The sequence below is a fragment of the Atheta coriaria genome, unplaced genomic scaffold (genome assembly GCF_025399875.1).
Source record: "Atheta coriaria isolate IRGN ID8LTWV9N9 unplaced genomic scaffold, Caltech_Dcor_3.1 hic_scaffold_3_pilon, whole genome shotgun sequence".
NCBI lineage: Eukaryota > Metazoa > Arthropoda > Insecta > Coleoptera > Staphylinidae > Dalotia > Dalotia coriaria.
In genome coordinates, this window is record NW_027045445.1 from 8965929 (window position 1) to 8993210 (window position 27282).

Sequence of the window (27282 nt, forward strand, 5' to 3'; positions counted from 1 at the left end):
GTACTTTATTTACAAATTTTAGTCACGGCGTGGAATTTGCCTACATTTATTCATGAAAATAAAAAAAAATGAAATAAATTTTTAATAAAATATAAATTCCTTTTTAAATTCAAAATTTCTAAGCTTAATAACCTCAAAACTAAATTTATTAACCTAAAATACCAAGAATTACTTAAAACAATATTTATTCATGACTATAGTTACAAAATTTCATACTAATTGCCTTTAATTCCCAGAAAATCAAAAAGTTTCCATCTGTATTCCACGAAATAATACACAAAATAAATCCCAGTGGAAACTACTCACTTTACGATTATTATTATGATTCTACCTAGTTAAACTTTAAGATTATTTACAACTCACTCGCTGTTCGTCGACGGTGCGGTCGAGTACTCAGCGCTGGCGTGCTTTCCAGTGTGTCCTTAAAGCTCTCCAGCCACGAGAAAATATTCTCTCGCCCGGTGCGCGCACACACATGCTCGACGAGCTTTCACGCTCGCGTCTCGTGTCGCATTTCACGTATTGAAGGCGATGCGGACGACGCGCTTTAATGCATTTTACATGTTTGCCACATTCATATTTTATACTTTCCTCGACTAACGCGGTGCTCGCCAAAACCGCATTTCACCACGAGGATGGGGAAATCATAAATAAATGCGTCGCGTAATTAATTATGCAACAATCAAAAGCGTTAACTTCATTATTTCTGCTTCGAAATATAAAATAATTGTATTTTTAACTGCAGAAAATTAAATTTATATCAAGTGTATAATATTAAATTATTTTATGCGATAAGATAAGACGACTGACAGAGACTGAGGAAGGGTGGATAAAGGTGTGTATGTCGAGTGGAGGTATTAAAATGGAAGCAATAAAACTTGATATGGTAATTTAAGGTCGAGCGCGAAGAGTGGAATATGTCGAGAGTGGTGTGGCTAAATGTATAAAATGTGTTTACGCCCGGCGCCTCCGCCAAACGCTTCCCGCGCGAGGAGGAAGCCGCCACTTTCGGTCCATCGAGATAAGTGCGAAACGTCGTGCCACGACGTACCGACACGCAGTCAAAAGGGTATAAAGGGTAGCTACGCGCGACAAAATCAAATAAACACCTAAAAATTTTGCTTCAAAAAACTCAAAACTATTTTTCCGTAAATTATTTTATAGGATATTAAATATCAAGTGCGCTAAGTAGAGCTTTAGTCACGAGATTAATTTAATAAATCTAGTGTTTAATAATGATTAGACACGTGATGCTTACGCTATTTTTTGTACTTCTACACTATCTCCACCCCGTGACTAAAACCCGTGACTAAAGTACTTTAGTCACGACCCTGGGCATCCGTAATTAAAATAACAATTTTTGTGTCTCAAAACCATAGAAAAACCTGCTTTAAAGGCAAAAGTAAAAAAATAATATTTTTTTAATACTATTTTAAGCGCATATATAAAAGTTAATAAATGCATTAATGCATTCCTGCGCATTTTTGAAATTACGAAGTAGAATGCAGATGCGAATGCATTGCAGTGGTCGAAAAAAATATTAATTAATTAAATTAATATTTGTTCTGGCGCAGAGTATGTGCTTGAATATCATTTTCACGTAACGAAAAATATGCGGAAAACTTTCAAGCATAAATATTTACAATTCCACATCGCAAAATAAATCAAATTTTTTTAATTTAAATTTTTTTGCTTTTAAAAACGTAGAAATTTAACATTCCAATTTGATTGATTGAAAGATTGTGATGAAACAAGAAAAGAATAAAACTCGGCAGCGGAAAAGTGCGTGATGGAAAAATTTGTCAGCAATTTTTTTGCCCCGACACTGAAGAATCAAGCGCGACAGATAGACACAAAGCGTACACCGCAAGCGATTTTCATCCCGCTGTGGCATCCCGAGCATTTTTCCACCGTGTGCGCACATTGCATGATTGACGTTTCGAATAATGTGCGAGAATATCCTTTTTGCGCGTCGATACTGATGGTTATGATGCGATTATTCGGTGTCTTGTGTCTCGCAGACGGAGAAATTGACAGGAAAAATCATAAAATCAAAATTTCAATCGGCTAAAATCCCCCAAACAAATATTTCTAACAAATCTAGATGTTTATTTTTGACATGCGTAAAAATTTAGAGGTCAAAATAAAAAATAAATGAACATCGGGGGTGTTGGTGGCTTAGCTGTAATTCAAACAAAGTGCGTACACGTCAGAAGGCGCCGAGATCGCAGGTAATCCCACATAATTCCCGCCGCCGGCGGCGATACATTCGGACCAGCGCGCGGGGGCGGCAAGGGGCGGTTTCGCCAAAAACGCTGCTCGCGACTTAATAGAAACAAACGCGTGTTATAACTCCGGTGAAAACCGTCCGAAACAACCATCTCATTTGTGTACAAAACACATAAAATACACAGAATATACAGGGTGTTACAAAAACTTAAAATAAAAAAATAAAATTAAAAATATAATAAAATAAAATTATCTAAAACAAATTTATGATAACAATAAACAATATAAACTATTGTTAATTTTACTATTGTTTGTTTATATTTGTACCTTGTAGTTGAAAATTAATTAACGTTAGTTGAAAACCAATTTTCGCACGAAATTGTTTGTGTTTCGTTTTCATACCAAAACTAAGCGCAATTCTAATCGTACACCTTCTCTCCCGAACTGTCGAGTATTATGGTCCGCCCGCGAACAATACAAATATGGCGGCGCGAGCGTGTTTTGCGGGCCGCGAGGTCGATTGTTTTGTTTTCGGCTCGCCAGCGACGGACAACGAGCGAGATGATTATTTCCAGATTTGGCTAATGGAATAATCCCTTAATGCGCTCTCAGACACACATCGCGCCTGGGCCCGAATTGGGGATTACGCATGTGAACGCTGGAGCGCCATCTACGCGACAAGATAACACGATAACACACCAACGCCGGGATTAAAACATTTTTGAAACCGGACTGACAATTTTTATTTTATTCTCTGTTCGTTTATGTTCGTGTACAGATTTAACGTAAATTAATTTATTTTTGTGCCTTTTTTCGACATGTGCTGCCATCTGTTGTGAAAATTTATGACGTTTTTTGATGGGATTGATAGAAAATGAGAGACACGTCAAGTTTTGACACGTTTTTGATTCGAATTTCGATTCACGTCGCGTTTCGTCGCCTTGAGTAATCTCACCCTCACCGACGCCGGCGACGCCTCGAGAATTATTGATATTTTTACAGTTTCTACCAAATCGTACTTTCTGACAGCTGTGTCCCAAAAGATGATGCATGTATGAAGAATCTACTTTTACGAGTTTATGTAAGTCTCATATTCTTGGCGTTTATTTGCAGGAAATTATATTTGATTATATTTTAAGGTCATATTTCTGATCCTGATTACTACGCACAATGTTAACGTGCAGGTGCGCGTCAGGCGCTTCGACAACGAGCGCCAAATCCGGAAGTTTCTCTGCACTGAATATGAAGCGCACGGAACGGAAATGTGTCACAAACAGGCACTCGCCGAATGGGAACACTCGATTGATATGACTAATACTACCAAAGCAGAAATATCAGTAAAAATTTCAAGAAAATTCTAAAAACAAATTTTTAAGAAAAAAATATTTTTTAGATGAACGCGTCGATTACAGTAGCGCAATTCAATCAGGAAGTATACGAAATTTACTTTAAAGATATTGTATGTCAAGACTTAGAAAATCACGATATCGCTAGACAAATTAAGAAAGCGTCGAATATTGGTTATGCTGCGTTACGGCCGGAATTACTGGAAGAATTGACGAAAATTTTGAGTGAAATGCAAGAGATTTACAGCTCTGCTAAAATATGTCCGTATAAAACACCAAAATGTAATTTAAGTACACAAGGAATACCATTAACACCAGGTAATAATGTTTTTCTACTTCCACCTTCAAAACGCCAGTTATTCCACAGTATAGGGACACAAAAAGTTATAATTTAACACGGACAACCAAAATCATGACTAAAGTACTTTAGTCACGGGCTTTAGTCACGAGGAGGAGTTTGCGCCTCGGTTTAAACTAAAAAAATTCAAAATACAAAAACCAAAACGTGAAAATAAAGTGAAAGTAGAGAAAATAGCGTACGCATCACGTGGCTAAACGTTGTTAAACACTCGATAGATTATACTCGTGACTAAAGTATCGTTCAGCGCACTTGATACTTAATATTCTATTAAATAATATTAAAAATTTAGCCAAGATTAAAATTTGATATTTTTTAAGATATCGAAAATATAATGGGTGATTCAATGGACTATGATGAATTATTATACACCTGGATAGCATGGCATGACGCAACAGGAGTAAAAATAAGAAAACCCTTTGAATTCTACGTGGTCCTAGCAAATGAAGCTGCAATAGCCAACAGTAAACCATAAAAACACTCAAAAACAAAATTTAAAATTTTCTAATTCCAGATTTCTCTGATCGTGGTGAAATGTGGCGTAATGAATTCGAAACAGACAACTTAGAAGACCTCGTAGATTCCCTCTGGAAACAGGTAGAACCCCTATACCTTGACCTCCACAGCTTCGTCCGACATCGCCTCCGAGAAGTATACCACAAAGAACTAGACCAAGAAGATGACGGACTTATCCCCGCCCATATCCTGGGCAACATGTGGGCTCAAAACTGGCTAAACATCAAAGACCTCGTCATACCCTATCCAAACGACACCCTAGTAGACATCACAGAAATATTCCAACAGAAGAACATCACCGTTGCAAAAATGTTCGAAATGGCTAATGATTTCTACAAATCCATGGGTCTTCTCTCAATGGAAGACTCCTTTGACCCTAAAAAGGGTGCTATGATAGAAAAACCACCAGGAAACAAGGTAGTTACATGTCATGCATCAGCTTGGGATTTTTGCACGGGTTCTGACTTCCGGATCAAAATGTGTGCGCATAATACCTTTGAAGACTTCATCACAATCCACCATGAATTAGGGCATATACAATATTTCATGTGGTATAAACACCAACCACTTTTATATCGAGATGGAGCAAGTCCTAGTTTTCATGAAGCTATTGGGGATATGTTGGCGTTGTCAGTGATCAACCCACAACACTTTCAAAGACTGAATTTGATTCCGGCAGGGAGGATAGATAAACATCACACGGTCAACATGTTGATGAATATGGCGCTTGTAAAAGTTGCATTTTTACCGTTTGGGTATCTATTGGATAAGTGGCGATGGGATATATTTGGTGAGAAAATTGATCCGGAAAAGTGGAATGAGCATTTTTGGGGTTATCGGATGAAATATCAACGGATCAAGGCGCCTATTGTTAGGATACATGAGGATTTTGATCCTGGGGGGAAGTATCATGTTAGTGCTGATTCACAATATATCTCGTAAGTAAAACATTTTAAATGTTAACAATTTTTTGTACTTCCAACTTCAAAAACACTTTTTCATGGTTTTGTGACATAAAAATAGTATTTTAAACACAGATGGCCAAAAACGTGAATATAGTACTTTAGTCACGGGTTTTAGCCACGGGTCGTGACTAAAGTGCAATTTACCACACTTGATACTTAATATTTTGTCTTTTTAGATATTTCCTGGCCCATATTATGCAATTTCAAATTCACAAAGCTCTCTGCCACTTAAAATCAGTTGATTCAATAGAAGAACCTGATGATCCACTTTATGAATGTGACCTTCAAGGTAACCGCCTGGCTGGTATGAAATTAAAACACGCTATGAAAATGGGCGCTAGTCGCCACTGGTCCTACGTCCTAAAAGACTTAACCGGCCAAACACGCATTTCAGCATCCGCCATGTTGGAATATTTTGAACCCCTTAGCAAATTCTTAGAAAAAGCAAACAAGGCATACGCATCCAACAAAATAGACGCATAAACATAAATATATACAATACTATTAATTATTTTAATAAAAATATAAAATATTTTTTATTTCATGTGCTGCCATCTATGTAGTAATAGTCGTTATTTGCTTTGTTGATTAAGTTGCCTATGTTGCCGTAGTAAATAAAGTGAGTTTAATAAAAATGTCTTATTTTTCTCTTCTTGTCTGCGCTGGAGTCTGATGTGGAACGAAGTCACCCTAATGGGAGATAATATGGCGCCGGTGAACTGCGCAACAAATTACCAATATTGAAAGCGTCAAACGCGCCAAATTGAACGATATTGCCGGCGAAGTTGCGCTAGCGACAAAGTTAATGAACGCGCCGAGGGTAACCGAGCCGAACTGCGTATAAATGAAAATTGTGCGCGCCGGCGTCGTTTTTATCCCGGTCGGGGCGTCATTACGCAGGTGACATCGAAGCAGGTGCTTCGGAACTATTAGCAACGATAAACTCACTCGGCCATTTTCCACCATCACCTTAAAACTTTTTTCGCCCTGCGCGCGTGTCAAAAATCGTGTTAAACTAACGAAAAACTTTTTCGGAACTTGTTAATAGTCAACCATTCACGTGAGAAAAATGTGCGAAAATTACAAAGTAGGTAATCGCCTTAAAAATATGTTCTTGTAAAGTTAATTTCCAAGAGGCAAGGATTTTGCTAAACATGAAAATATTATCGATTAAGTGTAAAATATGATCGGGAAATTTTCTTGTAAAAAGCCATAATAGTATTTTAGCCTGCAGGGAGGAAAATGCAGGATTTCGTAGGATGCTGCTAGATAATTAGAAAGATGAAAGGAAACACGTTGGATACTTAGTCATCCAACGCCCCAGCCATCTTACCCGCGGCGGCACGGAGAGAGCTTTGGGGAAATTGATTTCCCGTTTGACTTTATAGCCGAAAGAACCTCTCGGCGCAAACTTGCCACATGCACTGAGAATTTCGCAAGAATCTCAAACTTGAAGTCTCTAAACATTCCGGGTGCAAATTGAACAAATTTTAGTCCCGCACTGCGATAATTAATTATGACAATGTTTGGAATTGGGAAAAATATAGTGGGGGGTGAATTACACTGGACGACAAAATTTTTGTGAATTTTTTGTTGAAAATTGGTAAAGAATTTTAATTTTTTTGCAAAAAATTTGGATTTTATTGAAATTTTTGATTTTTTAAGTAAAATTTTACAAAAAAACTGATTTTTTACCAAAATTTCGGTGAATTACACTGGTTAACAAAAAAAAAAGTGTTATTTTTGTGAAAATAGTTTGGAATTTTTAATGTTAGTCCAAAAGTTTCGGTGTTTTTCTTGGAATTATTAATTTTTTAACTAAAATTTGACTTCAAAACTGTTTTTTAAGTAAATTTAGGAACTTTTTTGCTAAATTTCTATTCAAAATAAATAAATATCTTAATTCCTATCATTTATTGAGAAAAAATAAACTATTTTACCGAAAAATTCAAGTTAAAAACTTCATAATTGAAAAAAAAAACTTTTTTGTCTCCCAGTGTTATTAGTTGCATTTTACCGATTTTTGAACCTAAATTCTATAATACAACATAAAACAATACAAAATTTACTCATTGTTTTTGTTCCCGACAATAATTTCGAGTAATTCACCCCGCAATTTGTGTAATTTCCAAACTGCCGCCCCCGCCGGCGAATAATTGCTAAAATTATAGATTTATCATCGACACGCCACAATGTTTCGCGCAATGTAAATACACACGCGCTGAATGCCCAGAGGTAGTTGTGGCGATGGTGATTGTAAAATCGACGAATATTTCGTTTCGGCAAGCGAATGCGAAACAATTGCAACTTGTATAAATTGCTCGCCGCCGCCGCCGCTAGCGCACTTCGCCTCGTCGCAACAACGAAATAAAATTGGATGCAATTCGCTAAACAAATACTCCACACGTCCGCGCGCGCGCCCCTCCGGTATAGTTAAATGGAAAAACATAAACATATTAATTGGTAATCTCATGCATGCGTCGTGCGATTGCCGATCGCGGCGCATGGGTGGTTTTGCGAATGGTGAATATTAGCGGCGCAGCGGGCGGAATTTAGTCCGAGCACGTATGGTGCGCCATTTTGCGAAATTAGCTGCAGTTTTATCGCCATTCGACAAATTAATTCCCGCCGAGTTTTTAATTTTAACCTCGAGACAATCTAAACCAAGTGCTGCCATCTATCGGAAAATAAAATTCGTAGAAATTATAAACCGTAACGCCTAAACTTTATTTACATAATTTTTGTTACAAGAATTGCAAGGATTATGCATTTGTTTGGGCTTAAAAAGTGCTGCCACCTGTGTGTGAGTAGCCACTAATTGTAAGCTGCACTGTGGGTTGCCTGCACACGACCGCGCGCATCCGTCATACGCAAATTCGCGTTGTTAATCACTTTAAATCGGATTTCGGTCGGCGGCGCGCGCGGAATTTGTGTGCGCGTGCACGCAATAATTAAATTGCCGCATTTTGTCAGCGTTCACCGTGGGGGTGGCGCCCAAACCACCCCCACACGCTCAAAAAATCAACATGAAATCAAATAAATGCAACTCAACGTAAAACATTGTTGCGACAATTATTTACTGCATTTTTATCATTTATTTTTCCACCCTTAAAATAAGGGTGCATTTAACACCCCTAATAAAGTAGGTGGTATTAACCAATCAGACTTTTTCAATCTTTGCTTGACGTCGATGAGAATTAGGTCTCTGATATCACAGAATTAATTTTGTACGTTAAAGGAAAAAATGTGAGGGTGAGATTAGGGGATGAAAATACGACGCGACGCTAATTTTTATTCACTGTTATGTGCTTTTAACTCCTGCTTAGTTTTTTCATTAAGTCTTATTAAGAACTCGTTCAGGGTCCATGCGTGAGGGCGCGCGCGGAATGCCCTAGGGGGGTTGCACAGATTTACCCCGGTTTGGAGGCGGCAGTGGTGGCGGAGTTTAATGAGCACCGAAACGGACTTCAGAAAGCCGACTTTTTATGCGCGCACATAAAAAACGCGATTATGTCTTTCTCACATTCCACCCCTTCCCTCAACCGCCCCCAATTTACCCTTTCAGCTTACGTTGCGCAGTTGGCACCCAATTTAAAGATAGTTATAACTAAATCAAAACGACATTAAAGTAAAAAATTGTCATATTTGTAAAAAACGTGCGTGCACTACTAAGCGCAGCAAATTTGCCGCCCCCAAAGAAATCTACGACTCCCCCGGGAAGATTGCGGTGAGTTTAAGTTGAAGTTGAATCGTGTTCGCAAAGTTCGCAAAAATATTTAGCTACAATACAATTTACCATCGCCGCCCCCAGACGCAACCGCCTCCATGCCACAAACGCAGTTGTCGTCGTTGGAGTCGCGAGGTGAATTACGAATGCACGCGGCGTGCGCGTCGTTCCGCAACTTCGTCACCGTCAACCGAAATCGTTCGCCGCCTCCAATGCGACCGCCGAAAAAAGCGAATGCAATTTATCGTTTTGCACGTGTTGACGTGTTCGACTCGATGCGTCAGTGCGGGAAGGAAGCCGAAAAACTTCCCCGCCCTTCACCCCGCGCGCGCCCTATTCAACTCAACGCCGGCGTTGCCGCCTCCGACCGGCGATGAACTCTGAATCGACGAATTCAATCCCCACAATACATAATGGGCTGCATGAAGATCACGATTTGAATGAAAATGAATTATGCTCGTCGCTTTTAAAATCACTACTGCCGCCCCCCAAAACCAAGGGTGCAACAACATACCATGTGTTCACAAAAATTAATTTTATATAAAATAATTTTTTAATTAAAAAAATTAAAACTAAAAAATTTTAGTTGTAAGATATTGCCGCCCCCAAAGCCGCCCCTTTACTACTGGAGTGGTTAGGTTCGGGCGTAATCCATAACTAACTAAACATGACGTTTCTATGGTTATTAAATACACCTTTGGTCCTTTATCATGGATGCCACCGCCGCCGAAGCGGGGCCACTTCCTGCCCGAGCGGCGTCCGGCCCCATTCAGCCATTATAATCATTGAATATCATCGCATACTATCATAACTATTGCTGGAACGCGTCGGGGGCGGCAAGTCTATGGGACGAATTCTAATCGGCCTTTTCGGGCGGACGGCGGTGTGTTCACGTTTTCAATACGACCTATTTTCATTACCCACATACAGTATGTCAGCACAAAACCACAAAAAACAAAAATTAACCTCAAAATAATTTTACTAAAAACACATTGTAAACACATAGATGTATACTTGGTTGCCTATTCAGTAAATGTTTTCCTTGGTGCGCCTGTGACTTATGTAAACCAATCGGTATTTTCATTAACGAGTCGACGATGTTGGCGGCGGAGGCGGTAGGGGGGCGGCGTGTGCACATTGACAAAACACAAGCAACCACCCCGAAAGCTCTTTATTACACACTCACCCCCTTTATTTGGGTGCTTGTACGCTTTTCTCTACGCTTTTATCAACGTTTTCCTCGCCCGCTCCACGCTTACTCGTGATTATTAATTAATATGGTGCTGATTTAAGTACCACAACACTACCAAACCCCCTATTGTTTAATTCGCTGTTCAACGCTTTAATCTAAATTCTAAAATATCTATTACGAAGTACAAAACATGGAGTGATACACACTATTCAGGATAAACCGGATGCCGCGCATTGGGTAATGAATCAACCGCGTGTGTCAAGCGTAATTATTAATTACAGGCGGGTGGAAGGTCGTTGAAGATAGTTCATACAACATTGAGATAAATTTGGGATAATTAGACTTACTTTTGTTGCGGATCGGCGTGGGATTATCTTCATTGTTTGGCTCGATGGTGGAACAGCACGTTTTTAGTAGGGTTACACTGGTTTTTCACTTGATCGACGAATTGCGTGCGAATTCATTATAGGAGGTTAAGTGAAGTTGTTTTGCTTTTAAAACAATGTTTGAGTGTTTTTTTAGGAATTTAAGTGTAGAATTAGTGAGAATATGATTATGTCTAATGAATTTGCAACAATTGACACTGCAGTACACCATTTTTGTTGAATATTTTGTCTTTTTTATTTTTGTAAAACGAGAAACAACTGATTACTCGCGAGAACACCGCGCGAATACAGCGCGAACACCGCGCAACCGCGCAAGTGACTCTTGGTGTGCTGGGGACTATATGCAACCCATAACACACTTAAGAAAATTTAAATTTAAATAAAAACTTAATAAATTGTTACATGATTGCTTCTATAATTAATATTTAATCATTATAAATTAAATTAGAACTATATTTGTTATTATTTACCGCAGAATATTCAAAGTTTGTTTTTTGTTTGTAAGTGTTGGGAACTATATGCAAACCAACACACACCTTGAAAATAAAAGAAAATAAATAAAAACTTCATAAAAGTTTACATAATTGCTTTTTAATCAATATTTAACAATTATAAATTATTTCTAATCATATATTTCAATAAATACTTCAAAAATGTTACTTTTTTTAAATTTATTGACAAAAATTTATGTATCACTAGCTTTAACCCGCGGTTTCGCTCGCGAATATCTTAAATAATGAAGTTGCTTCCGTACGCGTCTGTAGTCACAGAAGAAGTAACAATGAAGTAGAATGGCGGGAAGTTTAAAATGGCTGAAAGTACTATGGAAGTATAGTGTACAGTCTCCATAGTGTAGTCAATTGGATTTGATGTTGACGTAGCTGTCGGTAATACAGTGTGATAATACAGTGTGATGGTACTATAGTACTTAGGTTTGAGCTTCATTGCTGGAATGCTAGATGGCGTTAAAGTAGTCAAATACCCAGATGCAGAGGTATTATTGGCTAAACTATTTCTTTATTTTATTTAAAAAATAATTGTTTTTATTAAATAAAAAGTAGCCTATAACCATTCGGGGACCACTAAGAATATGTGTACAAATTTTCATGATGATCGGTTAAGTGGTTTTTGCGTGAAAGTGTAACAAACATCAGGACTTTCGCATTTATAATATTAGTAGGGATTGTCTATATGCAACCATACACACATCAAAGTACAATTAACCGTCTTCTCATTCCAAGTTCTCTCAATAAACCTACGAAATGCTTTCTGTTACGTGCACTAGCTCGGTATGATTGAATTAAATTTTCAATTCAATTCGATTTGCTTGGCGCGCGCGAAGAGTGGAACAGAAGCGCGCAGCGGGCCGACTGGTTCGCAGTCGTTTGTCGTCCTCGCTTGTAGCGGCGGCAGCAGTGGCGGCGTCGAAGGACGAGAGGACCTTTTCATTCAATTATATTCGACCCTCAATTAGGTCGAGCTTTCGACCTAATATCCACTAATGTCGCGCCACTTTGAAACATCACACAGTTTCCACTCACCGCACAGGTAGGTATCCAACAATTTATATTCACACAACCTACAAGCGTTGTGTGTTCTGTTGAGTCGAGTGTAATCAAATGAAATCCAATTAAAAACCTATAAGAGACACTTTGGTGAAATTTGAAATCAATACAAGTGAATAGCATTAATTTACACATTTCAACGGCGTAGAATCATTGATTTAAGAGAAGAAGAAAAAAAAATTTCGACGTTTAACGATCTATATTTTATTAAACGCGCATAGATGGCACTTTTTATGATATATAACATAATAAAAAGAGGGCAAATATATTCATAAAGTTGATAATAGTTTGCGGGCGCGCCGCGTAAAATGTTGAAAACGTCGCAAATTTATTCTATAAAATTTTATAACATTTCGGGGCGCGCCAAATCTCCTAAATCATAATCCGCGAAAAAGGGACCACCGCCAGCGGCGCAGGCGAAAGATTTTAATAATTTATGGCACATTTACAGCACTTTTCGTACTCTTCGGTTCTGGAGCGTCCATATGCGACCCGAGACACACTTTACCTATCGGTATAAACAACCAGGACCGCATTATAATGTCAAAAAACATTTTTCCAAAAAAAAAAATTTAAGGATATATTTACTTGTAAAATATGATTGGTTATGTTTTTTTTTTAATTTTTAATTTTAAATATTTTTTGTGATTTTTAAAGCCTGTTCTGGAATATATTGCTTTCGGTTGTCTTCGTGTAGCGACGGAAAAGCACATGTGGGACGCACGCCGCTCGTTTGTTTTTAATGTTTGAACTTTCGGCGTCGGATATGGAAAATATGTGTTAAGCTATACTTTTACGCTCGTGCCGAAAAGTGCTCAAGAGAGAAGAAAGTAAAAAGTTACGGAAATTTGCGCCCCGAAGAAAAAACAACAGCAACTTAAAAGCTTTCCTAACCTCAAGCGGTAAAGTTAAGTTAACTAAACAAAACAAAATGGCGTTGTTAAATACCATAACTTTCTACAGAGAAAATCAAAACTTTATTTTCTTATCAGCACATATTCTATTCTTCTACTCATCGTTGCCTCACTTCACAATCACAGTGTGCATTCAAGTAAAACGCATTTAGTTTTATTTCTGGTGTATGACTGGTTGCCGCATATTCAATCTCACCTGGCGCATAACTGAGAATAATATGCAGGACTAAACCGACGCCATTTTGTTGTATTTTGTGAGTGTGTGTGTGAGGTTATGTCGTCGTTATTGAAAACAAGTGCATTATTCTCGAACGAATTCGTTGAAATTGTGCGGCAATGTTGTGCGCGATCACACGTGAAAATGCGGGGGCGGCGTGGCGGCGGCAGCAGCGCCGAATGCGCTGTTTTATTGCTTCTGCATGGACGACTGTTGCGCTCGCCCGACTGTGAATCGTTTGGCGAATATTACCTACTCCTTACCTTCGGTTGTTGTACGAGTAATGCAGCCTGCGATGAAGAAAGAAAAAAAGGAAGAAATTCAGGCGTACGGGGCGAAATCACGCGAAAGATTTTAATTAACAGTCAAATTTATTAAAATTTAATCATTTCAGTAGGTATTTTATGCTTGACTTCTAGGCCCCACTTAGATTTCAACAAAAAGGTAAGAATTTCTTGATTTTTTGACTTATTTTATGCTAAATATGTCAATTAAATACAAAATTTTAATTTTAAGCGATATAAATACCAATAATTACTCTAGCGCCATCTAGAATTGAATTATAGCACTAAAACTACGTTAAAATCTCCTTAAAAACTTTCAACCCCAATTTTACACCCTTTAAGCAAAAATATTCAAACAAAAAGTAGCCTATATTATTTTCCACAACAAAAACTATCTCCCCACCAAAATTTATCAAAATCCATTCACTGATTTTCCTTTAAAAGCGAAACAAACAAACAAAAATTATTTTTGGCAATTACAGACACTGTCTGTTAACAAATTGCGTTTTAAACATTATGACGGTTATAAATGCCAACTACAACTACTACATTCAGTAGCACACAGCATAAATTCGTAATCTTATCACCACGTTGCTTGAACCCTTCACTGAAGTGCAGCGCGCGTCGTGCGATCGCGTAAAACAAGCGATAATCACGATCGCGACCCGAACGTACTCTCCTCCTATGTCTGCGCGGCATCTTTATTCGCTCCGATAAAATTTCCATACGCCGTTCTCTCCCATCACTATCGATTATTACACACTGACGATTCGGAATGTGTATGTGTGTGTTCATGTTGGGTTTGAGTTTGAATTTATGCTGATACCGATATCGCAACGTATTCGTATAGCTGCTGAGCATAATATAAGTTTAATAATAGTTCGATAATCGGCGTGAATAAATATGGCCGCGATAACAGTATTCGGCTATCTTATGAATGTGTATGTGTGTGTGTATGTGAGTGTGGGTTGGTTGCGTTGCGATAATCGGATGCATTGACAATTTCAAGCCTTTCTCAACTTGCCTCGTGGATTCGATCAGTGTCTGCTTTTCTGTGTTGCTCGTTGCACGTTTTGTGTTTCATTTGTTTCGTGTTGTTTTGTTTGTTGTTTTGTTGTTGTTTTTTCTGTGTTGTTGTTTGTTGTGTGCAAGTGTTGTGTGACGTTCTGTGTTGTTCTGTGTTGTTAGGAGTGGAAAATAAATCCTGGGAAGATTTTCAAGTAAGTAATTATTTATTTGTTTAAATTATTTGTTAATTTTTAGGTGAAAAGATAGATTAGGATGAGTTTAGTGTATAATCGACAATATTTTATAAAATAAAAAGGTTTCCATGTTATAAAAGTTGCCTATATTTGGTTTGTAAGTCAATTTTGTGTTTTTTGAGCATTAAACACAATAAAACCGTGACTAAAGTGAACTACACTTAATGTATCAATTGTTTAATTTATTTTTATTTAATATTTAATATACTAGTTTTAACCCGCGGCTTCGCTCGCGAATATCTAAAATAATAAAGTTGCTTCCGTACGCGTCTGTAGTCACAGAAGAAGTAACAATGAAGTAGAATGGCGGGAAGTTTAAAATGACTGAAAGTATAGTCTATGGAAATATAGTGTACAGTCTCCATAGTGTAGTCAATTGGATTTGATGTTGACGTAGCTATCGCTAATACAGTGTGATAATACAGTGTGATGGTACTATAGTACTTAGGTTTGAGCTTCATTGCTGGAATGCTAGATGGCGTTAAAGTTGTCAAATAGCCAGATGCAGAGGTATTATTGGCTAAACAATTTCTTTATTTTATTTACAAAATAATTTTTTTTATTAAATAAAAAGTAGCCTATAACCATTCGGGGACCACTAAGAATATGTGTACAAATTTTCATGATGATCGGTTAAGTAGTTTTTGCGTGAAAGTGTAACAAACATCAGGACTTTCGCATTTATAATATTAGTAGAGATGGTTTTATAATATAGCTTGAGAAAAATTTCAGGTAAAAACATTAATATTTTATCGATTTTAAAGGTTAACATCGATTTAAATAAATTTGGCTAGTATATTATGACGTTTGGATGTCATACAAGTTGCCTATTTATTTTTTCTAAATTAATATCTTATTTATGAGGTTTTATATATTATAAAACATTATCCAAAGTATATAGAACAAAATGTAAGTTCTAATTAACATTTCATACCACTTTTCCTACGTTTTTCATCCCCAATCAATCGATAGATATTAATTTTTGATACTTTCTTTCATGCTGTTGAAAAAGTATTACACGAAAGTCTGTCTTTGATGTGTCTTTAAAGTTTGAGCATAATGATTAATTTTTTCCGACAGAAACTTGTTCACGCTATCCACTAAAAACTTCGCTCGGAAAAAATATGTAAAAGGAAAAGCAGGAATACGAGTATAAACTGTAGACGTAGAATGTAGACAATACGGGTGATGGTCTAAAGGAATTTTTAATTAGTCTGCTTGACGCATAATTTATAATATTTTAACTTGGGGAAATCATTTTTAAGAGTTTACATTATATGGTTGATGAAAAAATATTTTTCTACTTCCACCTTTAAAACGCTGTTTTTAGACACAAAAAGAGATAATTTTAACACGGATGGCCAAAGTCGTGACTAAAGTACTTTAGTCACGGGTTTTAGTCACGGCATTTGAGGTAGCGTCTGCTCATTTGTCTACAAATTCAAATATAAAAACTTTAATGTAGAAATAAAGTGGAAGTAGAAAAAATATCGTAAGCAACACGTGGCTAAACGATGTTATACACTCTATTGATTAAACACTCACTACGCTTGTTCAACAGCGTTTAATATTTTTTGTATAATCTACAACGCAATCTGCACAATATTTTTATTATTCCTAAATATATTTGAGTTTTTTTTTGTGTAAAAGCTTGTAATTTAATGCTGTACAAGCAAAAATAAAGTGCTTTACAACCATCCACAGCAAAACAAAAATAATTACCGCCTCAAGAGACTATTTACATTCGCAATTAATAAAAGCCTGATTACATTCCATGTACAGCTAATATTATTTTATTAATTCATGCGTACGAAATGAAAATAAAGCAGATTCTAAATGGACATTTAAAAGCTTGTAAAACTTTTAACGCATCGTGTTCCCGAACACAATTTACGGCCGACATGCACAAAAAAGCCACCTTTTTTTGGCCGGCGCCGCCGAAAAAAAAACGTAAATAAAGTTTGCTAACAAGATACTCTGGCTCGTAAAATTATTCATGAAACAAAGAAGTTGTTTGCCAAGTTATTAAATTACCAATTTTCTAATGCCGACCGAGGAAATGCAAATTGAGCATGCGCACACAGAAAAAAAAAGATACAGAGATGTACAGAATGGTGCAGAAGATTTTAGAGTGAAGGAAAAATTACTATACTAGGTGGGAATTAAGATGAGGAAAGTCAAGATGTTTTTAAGAGTTTAAAGTGGTGTAGAGGGAAGAAAGCTGGTTGTTAATTAATAATTCAGTAAGATGGGTCAAAAGTGGCGGGAAGGTGGCGCTGGAGACGCGGATAATATGAATATTCATGAGGTAATCTTTCAGCGTTTGAATAATTGATTAATATCAATGTTTTTAACTTGTGCAGAAGGGAAATTAGTGTACATATTGTATATTATGAGAGCAAACTGCAAAAATTTACTGATGGAAACAAGTTGACAAAAATTTTTGAATAAAAGTTAAATTCAAGGTCAAAAAGTGATAAATCTTAATTTTATTATATAAAAAATAAAAATATTGATATTTAATGTCAAGCTTCAATGATTTAACCAAAATTTTATTTTAAATTGTAAAAATTGCTGAAATTAAATTATTAAACAAATAATTATGAGATAAAAGTGAAGGGAATCTTGTTGACTTAACTCAACCTGAGTTTAAACTTTTCGGAAGACAAACAAGCGAGTTTTCTCCTTTTTTTTGGTTTTTGGCTAATTTTACTTTCAGATGTTTTTGTTTTTGTTTCCGGTTTCGTTTAGAAGACGAGATTTGAGTACGTAATGAGCAAATTACGTGCGGAAAGAAAGTCCGAGTTAGGAAAACGTGGATAACGTTGATTTAATTTCGGTTAATTAGGTTAGAACCCTTTTCCTTACAGATAACGTCCTTATTTCCTGATTTCACTCTCTTCGTTTCTCATCTCCTCATTTTCACGTTTCGTATAATTGAATTTTTATAAAAATAAAACAAATTTGCATTCCACACAAATTAATTTTGTAAAATTTACACCATAAACAAACAAACTGCAACCCGTAACTAAAACCCGTGACTAAAATACTTTAGTCACGCCTACGGCTGCCCATGTTTAAAGTATTACGTTTTGTGTCTCAAAACCGTAGAAAAACTTACGTTTCAAAGGTAAAAGTAGAAAAAATCATTTAAACATACAAAATTTCCAAATTTGTTAACCGGAAGGGGAAACACACAACAAAACTTCAAACGAAATATCACGCAAACAACTTGGAGAAAATTTGCTTTGTGCATTTCGCGAATTTCGCGCACTTTGCAAAAGGACTCGCATCGTGTCCTCCGGCACGTCCTCGAGGTTTGCGCCATTTGCGCCATTTTATAAACACGAACAACATATAACCATCAACACCCGGAAAGCATTCAGCGCGTACAAAACTATATAAAATAAAATAAAAATAGAAAGCAACTCGACATCTAAAACAAATGAAGTACACACTTCTGAATTTGATAAAGAATTGTCTAGTATTTTGATCCACGCTTTCCTTTTGTTATCGCTTGTTTTCATTGTGTATTCTTTGTGTTTGCGTTTGTTCGCCGCGTGTTTTTCCAGCGGAGTGCAGGGCTTTGGTGGCGGCGGCGGGGGTGGCGAAACTAAGCGCTAGTGCGCTCGCGAACGAGATTAACGCCGTCCCTTTAACCCCGACCCCACGTTGAAAAGGTGTGTTGGCAAACATGAAGCGACTCCACTTCGTTTTCCATCGAGTTTTCCTTTACCCCAGCAAAAGCAAAAGAAGAAAAAAACGAAAAGTTTCGCAAAGAAAGTTTAAAAAATCCAAATCGAACAAAGTTTTCTTTATCCTTATTCTTACCCGCGGGTTTTTTTTTTGGCGTTGCTACTTCGTTTTCTCCTGCTGCTTCGTGTATAGTTCGTGTTTCACTTGTTTTTCTTGTTTTTCTTCACTTTGGCAGCTTTCGGGCTTGGATTTAAGTCGCGTTCCTCATCGCCGATGTCGAAGCGAATTTCGCAACGGACGCGGCGAGATTATCTCGTCCGAGGGTGGGTGTGCGTGCGCGGGAGCCCTTAAGTCGAAAGACGAATAAAAAGTGCGCACCGCCGAACGCAGAAGACGAAAAGTTTAAATCTTTAACTAGATTAGTTTTTTTTCTGTGAGTTTCAGTGAGCCGGGGTTTCTTCACTTTCTTTCAATTTTTGTGTAGAAGTAGATTTGGCCATGGAAAATAATATAGATTACTTTTTGTTCCAAAAATATTACTTGAAGGGTGTGAAATTGGGGATGAAAGTTAATATAGAGTTTATCATTGTTATAGTTGAATAATAGAATCCTAGATGGCGCTATAGTGCGTTATTAGTATTTCTCATGTCTTTTAAAATAAAATTATGCATTTTATTGACCTTTTCGACATATTACTGCTACTTTAAACAAAATAATTATTAACAAAATTTTTATTTACTCAATTCTACGCAAGAAAAAGCAAGATCACAATAAATCTTTACGATTTTTTATAAAACAATTTTTTTTTTCATTTTTTGTCTTTGAACACATTGTATGTATTTGTATCGATATAATTTCTTGATAAGATATCTCCGAGCAGCTTTCCGACGTCTTTGACATTGGCGCGCAGGTTGCGAGCAGGTTGAGAGCTTGAGCTTAGCAATAATCGCCCGGAAAACTATCAAAGAAACTCTCGGCGAGTTATACGCCGTGTTTGCGCCCGCTGAGGGGTGGAAAAGTTGGCGAAACGAGTTGTGACACTTTTAAAAGGCCGCCGATCGGAAAATGCCATTAGAAGTGCTTTAATAACTTATATTAAGCTTTCGATTTTCTCATTCCACAACAACCCTTAAAACAACCCTTGAAAAACAAACCATCACGTAAAAACTAATTAATAAAAAATTATTTTAAAAAGTCTGTGATATTTTTATATCTAAAGGACGTAAAATTGTCAAAAAAAAATTTTTTATTCTCCCTGAAGAATCTTTTGTATTTTTGGGTCTTTGAAGCAAAAATTTTTATATTTAGGAAAAAATATCGAGTGTATGAGGTGAGGATCGTGCATAAAAAAGATTTTCCCGGCGGCGGGCTATAATTCTCTTCCTTCCTCAGCGATATCCTTGATAAAGGTCACACGCAAAAATTTTGACACAAAAAAAAAACCGAAAGATGCACGCATATGATTTTTTCATTAAATAAAAGTAAAAAACGTGGTTAAATTTGAGTTTTTGCCACCCCGTGACTAAAACCCGTGACTAAAGTACTTTAGTCACGGCTTTGATTAAAATACCACTTTATATGTCTCAAAACCGTTGAAAATCTCGTGTTTTAAAAGTAAAAGTAGAGTAGAAAATTATTACAAAAGTTAATATAATTTAATTACGTAATGAAAACGTGTGAATCTGTTAATGACACTGAATGAGTTCCAAGGATGAAGGACTAAAGATTAAGGACGAAAGACTAATCTGTCCTCGGTGGGATGATGGCGACAAAACGACAAAAGATGAAACTTGGCGTTTCGTTCGTTTCGAAGACGTGTGCGCGGCGATAAACCACCCCCGCACACCGCCACCCCGCACGACGGGGGACGCCTGGATGAGCCTCGATTGCGCGCTCCTAATTGAATTGGATTAAAGTTAGTTAACCCTAATTTATGCGCTCACATATTAAGGAAATTGAAAATTGAAAATTCCAGCACACAGGATGATACAAACATAATCTACACACACGTATATTATATAAAATTTAAACACACTGTATATTTACACGTGGAAAATAGTAGCAAACGTTTGATTTGTGTGATGCCGGTGTGATGCGATATCAATTTCGAAAATGAGATGTTCAAACGCGCGTGGAAGATTTAAAATCGTTAAATCATTCCTCGCGCGCGGGTTTCCTGCTTTTATTGCGGTTGCCGCCGCCCACACACACAGAAATGCACGGAACACAGTGGGTGTGCGGATTTTTTGGCGCGCGAGGCACAATCATCCGTGTCCCGCATGCGAGGCGCTCGCGCAAACACCGCCGGGACGAATCTCACGCTCGGCGGGCCCGGGGGCGGCGGAACGATGACGATGCACTTTTCGAACTCACTATGAAAGCCACATTTATAGAAATTTATATGTAACATTGTACACTAAGCTCACAGAAAGAAAAGAAAATCGAAAAAACAAAAACCGGAAAACCGGAAATTGAAAAATTAAAAACAAAAAATTAAGTATATATCAAAAATTTATGTTTTTTACAATTATAATAAATTACTTAAAAATTTTAAACATTTTACAAAACCGGAAAACCGGAAATATAAGTTTTACACAATAAAATTTAAGAAAACAAAAGAAAAAATTTAAAAAATTGTGTTCTGTAAGAAATGACAGACATAATAAAAATTATTGCAACACTAGTTTTCGGTTAAGGTTATGTTTATTTTCATGAGACAAAATGGCGTCTGGCGCACGTAAGCTTACGAAATTTACTGTAATCACTTCCGTGTGGCAAGTGCAAACGTCGAAATTGTCGACGGGAGGCGGCGCGAGACGAGACTTAATGATAATTTTCATTGCGCGTGTTTTCGTGCAAAATAACAACTTCTAACCTACAAATACACACACAACCACGTCTCTAGTCACTTATTCGTGCTATGCAACCAAACGTACAAAAAAATGATTAAATAAATAAATTTCGCTGATTTTACAAATTCATGACGATGACGCTCTCCCCTTTTGAGAGATAATATAATGTGTGATTGCAGCGAGTTGAAAAAACAAACGAAAAGTCATGACGCTGGAAATGTAAGCGAATAAGAAACGACGGTAAATGCGAAACAAATCGCGTATAAATTGCGTTTGCAGCTGGCGCTCCGGCGGCGGCTGAGCGTAATGCAAATGCGAAATTCGAAATGCGAAATTCCAAATTGTAATGTTGCATTAAAGTGTCTCGTGTCGTGCGTCTCCCATCGCGTTCGCAACAGATTTGAATTCTCTTCGAATGTTTCAAACAATTCGATTTCGCTCTCCCTCTGCACTCACGCGACGATCGCTTACGACTTGATCCGAAACTAGACGATTCAATACGAGCTCGTTTACGTTTTTACATGTTTCAACATGTAGATATCTTTTTTCGTGTCTGTATCGCGACGATTCGAAATCGATGGCAAGACGGAAGCGGCGGAATGAAATTTTCAGCGTCGTTACGCTCGTTACACTCATTCGATATGCGCATGAATTAAATTAGAGTTTAGATATCGATTCGGACGGTCGTTCACAAGCAATGTTTAAATATTGAAGTTTTTAACGTATGCAACCCAAAGTACACGATGTATTATAACCTTAGATTAGTAATAAGAACATTTACGAATCGTTTTTGGTTATTACATGATACTAGGACGTTATTAGCTAGTAAAAGTTTTGCGGATTGAAAGTTTCGAAAGACGTGCGCGATAATCGCGCGGAAATGCGCGCAAAGTAGTTGCAAATGAACGTCGACACTTTTTGTGACTGCGCGCGGGCGCTGAAGCGCACATATTAGAGAGGGCGCTGAATACGCGATGGCGGACACCTTAATTAAAACTTTTTAATTACGATCTCGCGTTCGGGCGGCGCTTCTAATCCCCACTGCGGCTCGATAAAACGGAACAGAATGAAGAAGGACTCAGGAAGCAGATTGCTACTGACTTTTATTTCAAGTTTTCGTTCAAACTTCACATTTTTATTTCATACACTCACAAATTTAAATTTAAAGAAAAAAAAAATTAGAATAATTTATATACAGCGTGTTTTTATTTTAAAAATATTTTGATTAAATTTCTAAGAGTTTTGGGGATATTTGTATCCAATTGGAATTGCGAGTCCTAATTCGTTTCCAATGAGCCATAGTAGACCACAAATTCCACCCTGGTTACCCGCTGCAATGTCCGCCACCTCGTCGCGATGGCAAAAACTCGTCGACAGCCTGACGCTGTGACCCTAGGGGCGCAAATTGCGACGAGTGGGATTTGCCGAAAAGCAAGAAAACACAAAAACATGGAATAAATGTCACATTTGGGAAATCAGACGAGGAAAAATCAATTTTCATTAAAAACAACAACATAACCAAACAAATTAATACAAATTTTTGTTTTTAACATTTTTTAAAAACTTTTTGATGATTTTTTTGAAGTTTTGATGATTTAATTATGTACAATTAATAATGTATTAATTAAAGGTTTAATTTTAAACAATTTGTAACAATTGCTGATTGTTTGTAATCATTCGCGATTATGCGCGCGCCAGTTCACAAAGTCATATCAAATCGCAATTAACGCGGGCGTTAATTAGAGTGTTAATTATGCAGTGCACAATCATTGCACTCGGCGAGTCATAATGCGGCTCGTTTTTGGTATGGATGCGCGTGGATAATTTTCGGGCGCGTCCGGTCGTTATCAAATATCCAATTGTCATTTTCGTGCGTTCATTACACAAAGTTCATTATTTGATTAACTCCATGACATGAAAAATCGGTATAATTACAGGAAACTGTATTTTTTTGCGATTCAAACGCCATCTATCAATATATGTCTACAAAATAATTTCAAAATAGGTTATGGGTCAAGAATGGGAGGCCAAATAAACTAATTTTATGATTTGATTATTTTTCCAATAAAAAATCAACATAATTACAGAAAACTGTAATTTTTTACGAAAAATTACGCCATCTATCAATAACTATTTACACAATTAACACAAAATAGGTTATGGGTCAAGAATATGAGGCCAAAACAACTAATATTTTGATTGGATTATTTTTACGACCAAAAAAATCAACATAATTACAGAAAACTGTAATTTTCTGCCATACCAACGCCATCTATCAATAAATATCTCTACGATACTAAAAAAATAGGTTATGTGTCATGGATGAAAGCCAAAACAACTAAAAATCACAAAAATTACAGGAAACTGTATTTTTTTTATAATTACGCCATCTATCAATAAATAATTACAAAATCGTGAGAAAATAGGTTGTGTGTCAAGATTAGGAAGCAAAACCACTAATTTTATTATTTGATTAACTTTCTAACCACAGAAATCAGTATAAATATAGAAAACTGTAATTTTTTACGAGAATTAGGCCATCTATCAATAAATATTAACACAATAAACACAAAATAGGTTATGGGTCAAGAATGGGAGGCCAAAACAACTAATAATTACTTTTCCGGCAAAAAAATCATCATAATTACAGAAAACTGTAATTTTTTTCGATACCCACGCCATCTATCAATAAATATCTCTACGATGGTTACAAAATAGGTTGTGTTTCATATCTGAGAACCAAAACAACTAAAAACAACAAAAAATCACCAAAATTACAGAAAACTGTAATTTTTTATACTTACGCCATCTACAAGTGTATCTCTATACAATATGCACAAAATAGGTTGTGTATTCTCATTGGAGGCCGAAACAACTAATTTAATTTTATATTTTGATGCACCATGGATACAGGACGATACCTACACGAGTGTGCTGCAGGCGTGTGGAGTGTAGTTGAGTTTGCCAAGGAGCTCGCATGCTGTCAATCAAACGGCGGGCGAGTGCACTTCAAACGAGCGTCGAGCGCGCGTCTGTCTTTGACGCGCCGCCTCCACCCCAGCCCGGCTCGTCGAGGGCTTAATATTTTATTGCGCGCCGCTTCTTCTTCGGCACGTGCATTCAATTCACTTAAAATCTACTCGACTATTTACACACGCACAAAAATACGAACATATGAGCAGTTGCTAGCACGGGGAAGAAAAGAGCAATAAGTAAGCAAAAATATTCATTTAGGTAGAAATAAAAATTTTTATTCGTATTCATTAGAAATATTTATTTTTGCACATAAATATTGCGTTGGGTTTATTAATTTTATTATTTTCTTGTTTTTTGCATATTTTTGAGTAAAAATGTCCATTTTATCAATAAAATTTGAAATTTTTTATTGAAAAAAATGAGAAATGCTAATAATGCACTTTAGCGCCATCTGGGATTCAATTATTGCACTATAACTATGAATAAATCACCAAATAAATGTTCATCCCTTATTTAACACCCTGTATATAATAATTTTTAATATTTTAATAGTTTTTATCTTATTCAGGACAAAGACGAATCCAACGAATCATTGATCATTAAAATCTGTCAAACCGTTCTTGAGTTATAAACGTTGTAACTAACATAATTTAGTTTTATATCCCATAGATAGCGCTATATTAATTTTAAAAATTTCATACTCTTAATATATACGCAGACATATTTCGTCATAATAATTTTATGACAAAAAACAAAGTTTTGCACTTATTTTCCTTAAAAGAAAATTTAAATCCAAGCATTTTTTCGACGTTATTTTGTTATGCATTAAAGTGTGCGAGCGTTAAAAGTTTGATGTTGCTAATAAAAGGCTCGCGCGGCCATTAAAGCAATCAGTACGCCGCTACAATAACCCCACGAACAAACTTTATTTAGATATACAGTGTGTGCGTGGCTGTTGACCGTAGTAACTTAAAAATTGAGCTCATAAACGTAGAAAAATACTTAAACGACGAACAGAAAAAAAAATCGGACATAAAGGCTTTTAACGATGAGATTAAAACGATGCGCGAGTGTCACACCGTGCCGCTAATGTTGCAAAGCGGATACGTGTGAAGACATTAAACGTTCATGTCATCATTATAAAATCCAATATTGTCGGGCGAGCAGTGAGCGCGCACGTAGCCGAAGGTTTATTCGACGTGCCGACACGTCACTGGTTTATTCTACGAGTAGTCGGAATGTCTATAGTTCTATATGTACAATTCTAGTTTGGAAGCCATTTTGAACTTTTTTCTTATTTTTTAGATAAAGTAACTTGATTGGTTTATTTTTTGATTTAAAATGAAGATTAGTTTGGTTAGATCCCTACTTAAATGCTAATAACGCTAAAAAGCGTAATAAGTTGCCTAAATTCCGTGAGAAAAATTAAAATTTTTACTAAAATAAACGTCAAAAATAGGTTTACATCACTAGGGCGATAAAAAACTTGAATTTTTGCTTTAAATTTTTTAAACAATGTGAAAAATATTAATAATGCACTTTAGCGCCATCTAGATTTGTTGAATAGAACTATAACTATGATTAAATCTCTTTACCAACTTTCATCCCTTATTTTATACCCTTTTAGATTTATTTTTACAACAAAAAGTAGTCTATGTCTTCTTCCAAAGTCCAATAATATATTTAAACCAAAATTTATCAAAATTCATTCATTGGGTTTCCCTTGAAAGCGTCACAAACAAACAAAAACACAAACATTTGTATTTATAACATTATAGATCAACAATTTTTATTAATTGATTTAAGTGCGCATTTCTTTAGTAATTATAAATTTAACTTTTGGTAAATCTAAGCGCTAATTCAGTTAACTCGTTTTTCCAGTCTGGAGTAAACATTTTTACCGTTAGACGAAACGTTGCTTTCGGAATCATACTAAAAATGGGCACTCTGCTAAAATCAATTGTATACCAATCTTTCAACGTATAGTTTCCCTACAATTTTTAAGTAATTAATAATTTATCAGCAATTTAAACAAGAAAATCAAAATCACAAATTTACCACTGGGATAGGACATCCTCCCGGATTGGGAACACCAGCTAAACCTTCTACTTCCGCAAATATTGGACCAATGTTCTTATTTAAAGCGTCGCAAGCACCTTTACCTTTTAGTTGAATCAATTGTTTCTCAGTGTTTGTCTTTGTATTTTGGCGATAAACAATGACGTTGAACTAAAAATAAAATAAATAAATTCTTTAGATAAAAAATAATAATTTTAGCAAAAATATCTTGAAATAATTGATTTGGTATTCACTAGGTGGAGCTGGTTACGTATTTATTGAAAAAAGTTATTTTTGAAGTAATGAAAAATTCTTATGTATATAAATAAAAACAATAATTTTCTCCAAATTTCCAAAAAGTATATAGAATCTAAAATTATATAAATTATGGAACATAAAACATATTTAAATTACCGTATTTTCATTGCTCAAAGGCTTCAAAACATAAATAGTCCCACGAATTAATATCGCATCACCTTCATTTTTAACATGTGGAACAATCCTAATAGAGTGCGACGGATCTTTCCCAACTTGCACATCGCTCACTGTATATTTCCCACCCACACTCAACTCAACCATCAACAAAATCAAACAAACAAAAATACTACCATGCATTTTTTCTATATTTTATTTTATTTTTAGCTAAGTAAAATTCACTAATGATAGCAATACAAAAACTAACCACATTCATGCATTAACACAAATATAAATACAAGATTACAGCTGAAGATAACCTCTA

The 27282-nt window shown here is 36.2% G+C and overlaps 4 protein-coding genes across 5 annotated transcripts in view; 2 read left to right on the forward strand and 2 right to left on the reverse strand.

Annotated features, from left to right (window-relative positions):
- LOC135789496 (very long chain fatty acid elongase AAEL008004-like) overlaps positions 1-10999 on the reverse strand; it is a 36121-nt gene extending 25122 nt beyond the window's left edge. Inside the window, exon 1 of the mRNA XM_065299343.1 lies at positions 10681-10999. The gene's annotated coding sequence lies outside the window, so the exon portion shown is untranslated. The remainder of the gene's footprint in view (positions 1-10680) is intronic.
- LOC135803913 (angiotensin-converting enzyme-like) lies at positions 3116-5951 on the forward strand. The gene is made up of 6 exons (XM_065317648.1): positions 3116-3310; positions 3369-3566; positions 3623-3893; positions 4254-4397; positions 4448-5387; positions 5591-5951. The coding sequence occupies exons 1-6, from the start codon at positions 3284-3286 to the stop codon at positions 5895-5897; spliced, it is 1887 nt and encodes a 628-aa protein (XP_065173720.1). The 5' UTR covers positions 3116-3283; the 3' UTR covers positions 5898-5951.
- Positions 11000-14739: 3740 nt separating the features above from the next.
- Positions 14740-27282, forward strand: part of LOC135789943 (CUGBP Elav-like family member 1) — a 101228-nt gene continuing 88685 nt past the window's right edge. For both annotated transcript variants that reach the window (XM_065300022.1, XM_065300025.1), the window contains exon 1: positions 14740-14919. The gene's annotated coding sequence lies outside the window, so the exon portion shown is untranslated. The remainder of the gene's footprint in view (positions 14920-27282) is intronic.
- On the reverse strand, positions 26243-27230 carry LOC135789399 (uncharacterized). The gene is made up of 3 exons (XM_065299201.1): positions 26958-27230; positions 26544-26714; positions 26243-26476 (listed from the first exon to the last, which is right to left on the reverse strand). The coding sequence occupies exons 1-3, from the start codon at positions 27156-27158 to the stop codon at positions 26318-26320; spliced, it is 531 nt and encodes a 176-aa protein (XP_065155273.1). The 5' UTR covers positions 27159-27230; the 3' UTR covers positions 26243-26317.

Bases quoted from the DNA above. Each gene is read 5' to 3' on its own strand.
- LOC135803913 (XM_065317648.1), top strand. From the start codon at position 3,284: ATGAAGAATCTACTTTTACGAGTTTAT. The intron at 3,311-3,368 runs GTAAGTCTCATA...TTATATTTTAAG, and splicing joins ATCTACTTTTACGAGTTTAT to GTCATATTTCTGATCCTGAT. The intron at 4,398-4,447 runs GTAAACCATAAA...TTCTAATTCCAG, and splicing joins TGAAGCTGCAATAGCCAACA to ATTTCTCTGATCGTGGTGAA.
- LOC135789399 (XM_065299201.1), bottom strand. From the start codon at position 27,158: ATGCATGGTAGTATTTTTGTTTGTTTGATTTTGTTGATGGTTGAGTTG. The intron at 26,715-26,957 runs GTAATTTAAATA...TTTTATTTTTAG, and splicing joins CTTTGAGCAATGAAAATACG to TTCAACGTCATTGTTTATCG. The intron at 26,477-26,543 runs GTAAATTTGTGA...TAAAAATTGTAG, and splicing joins GAGGATGTCCTATCCCAGTG to GGAAACTATACGTTGAAAGA.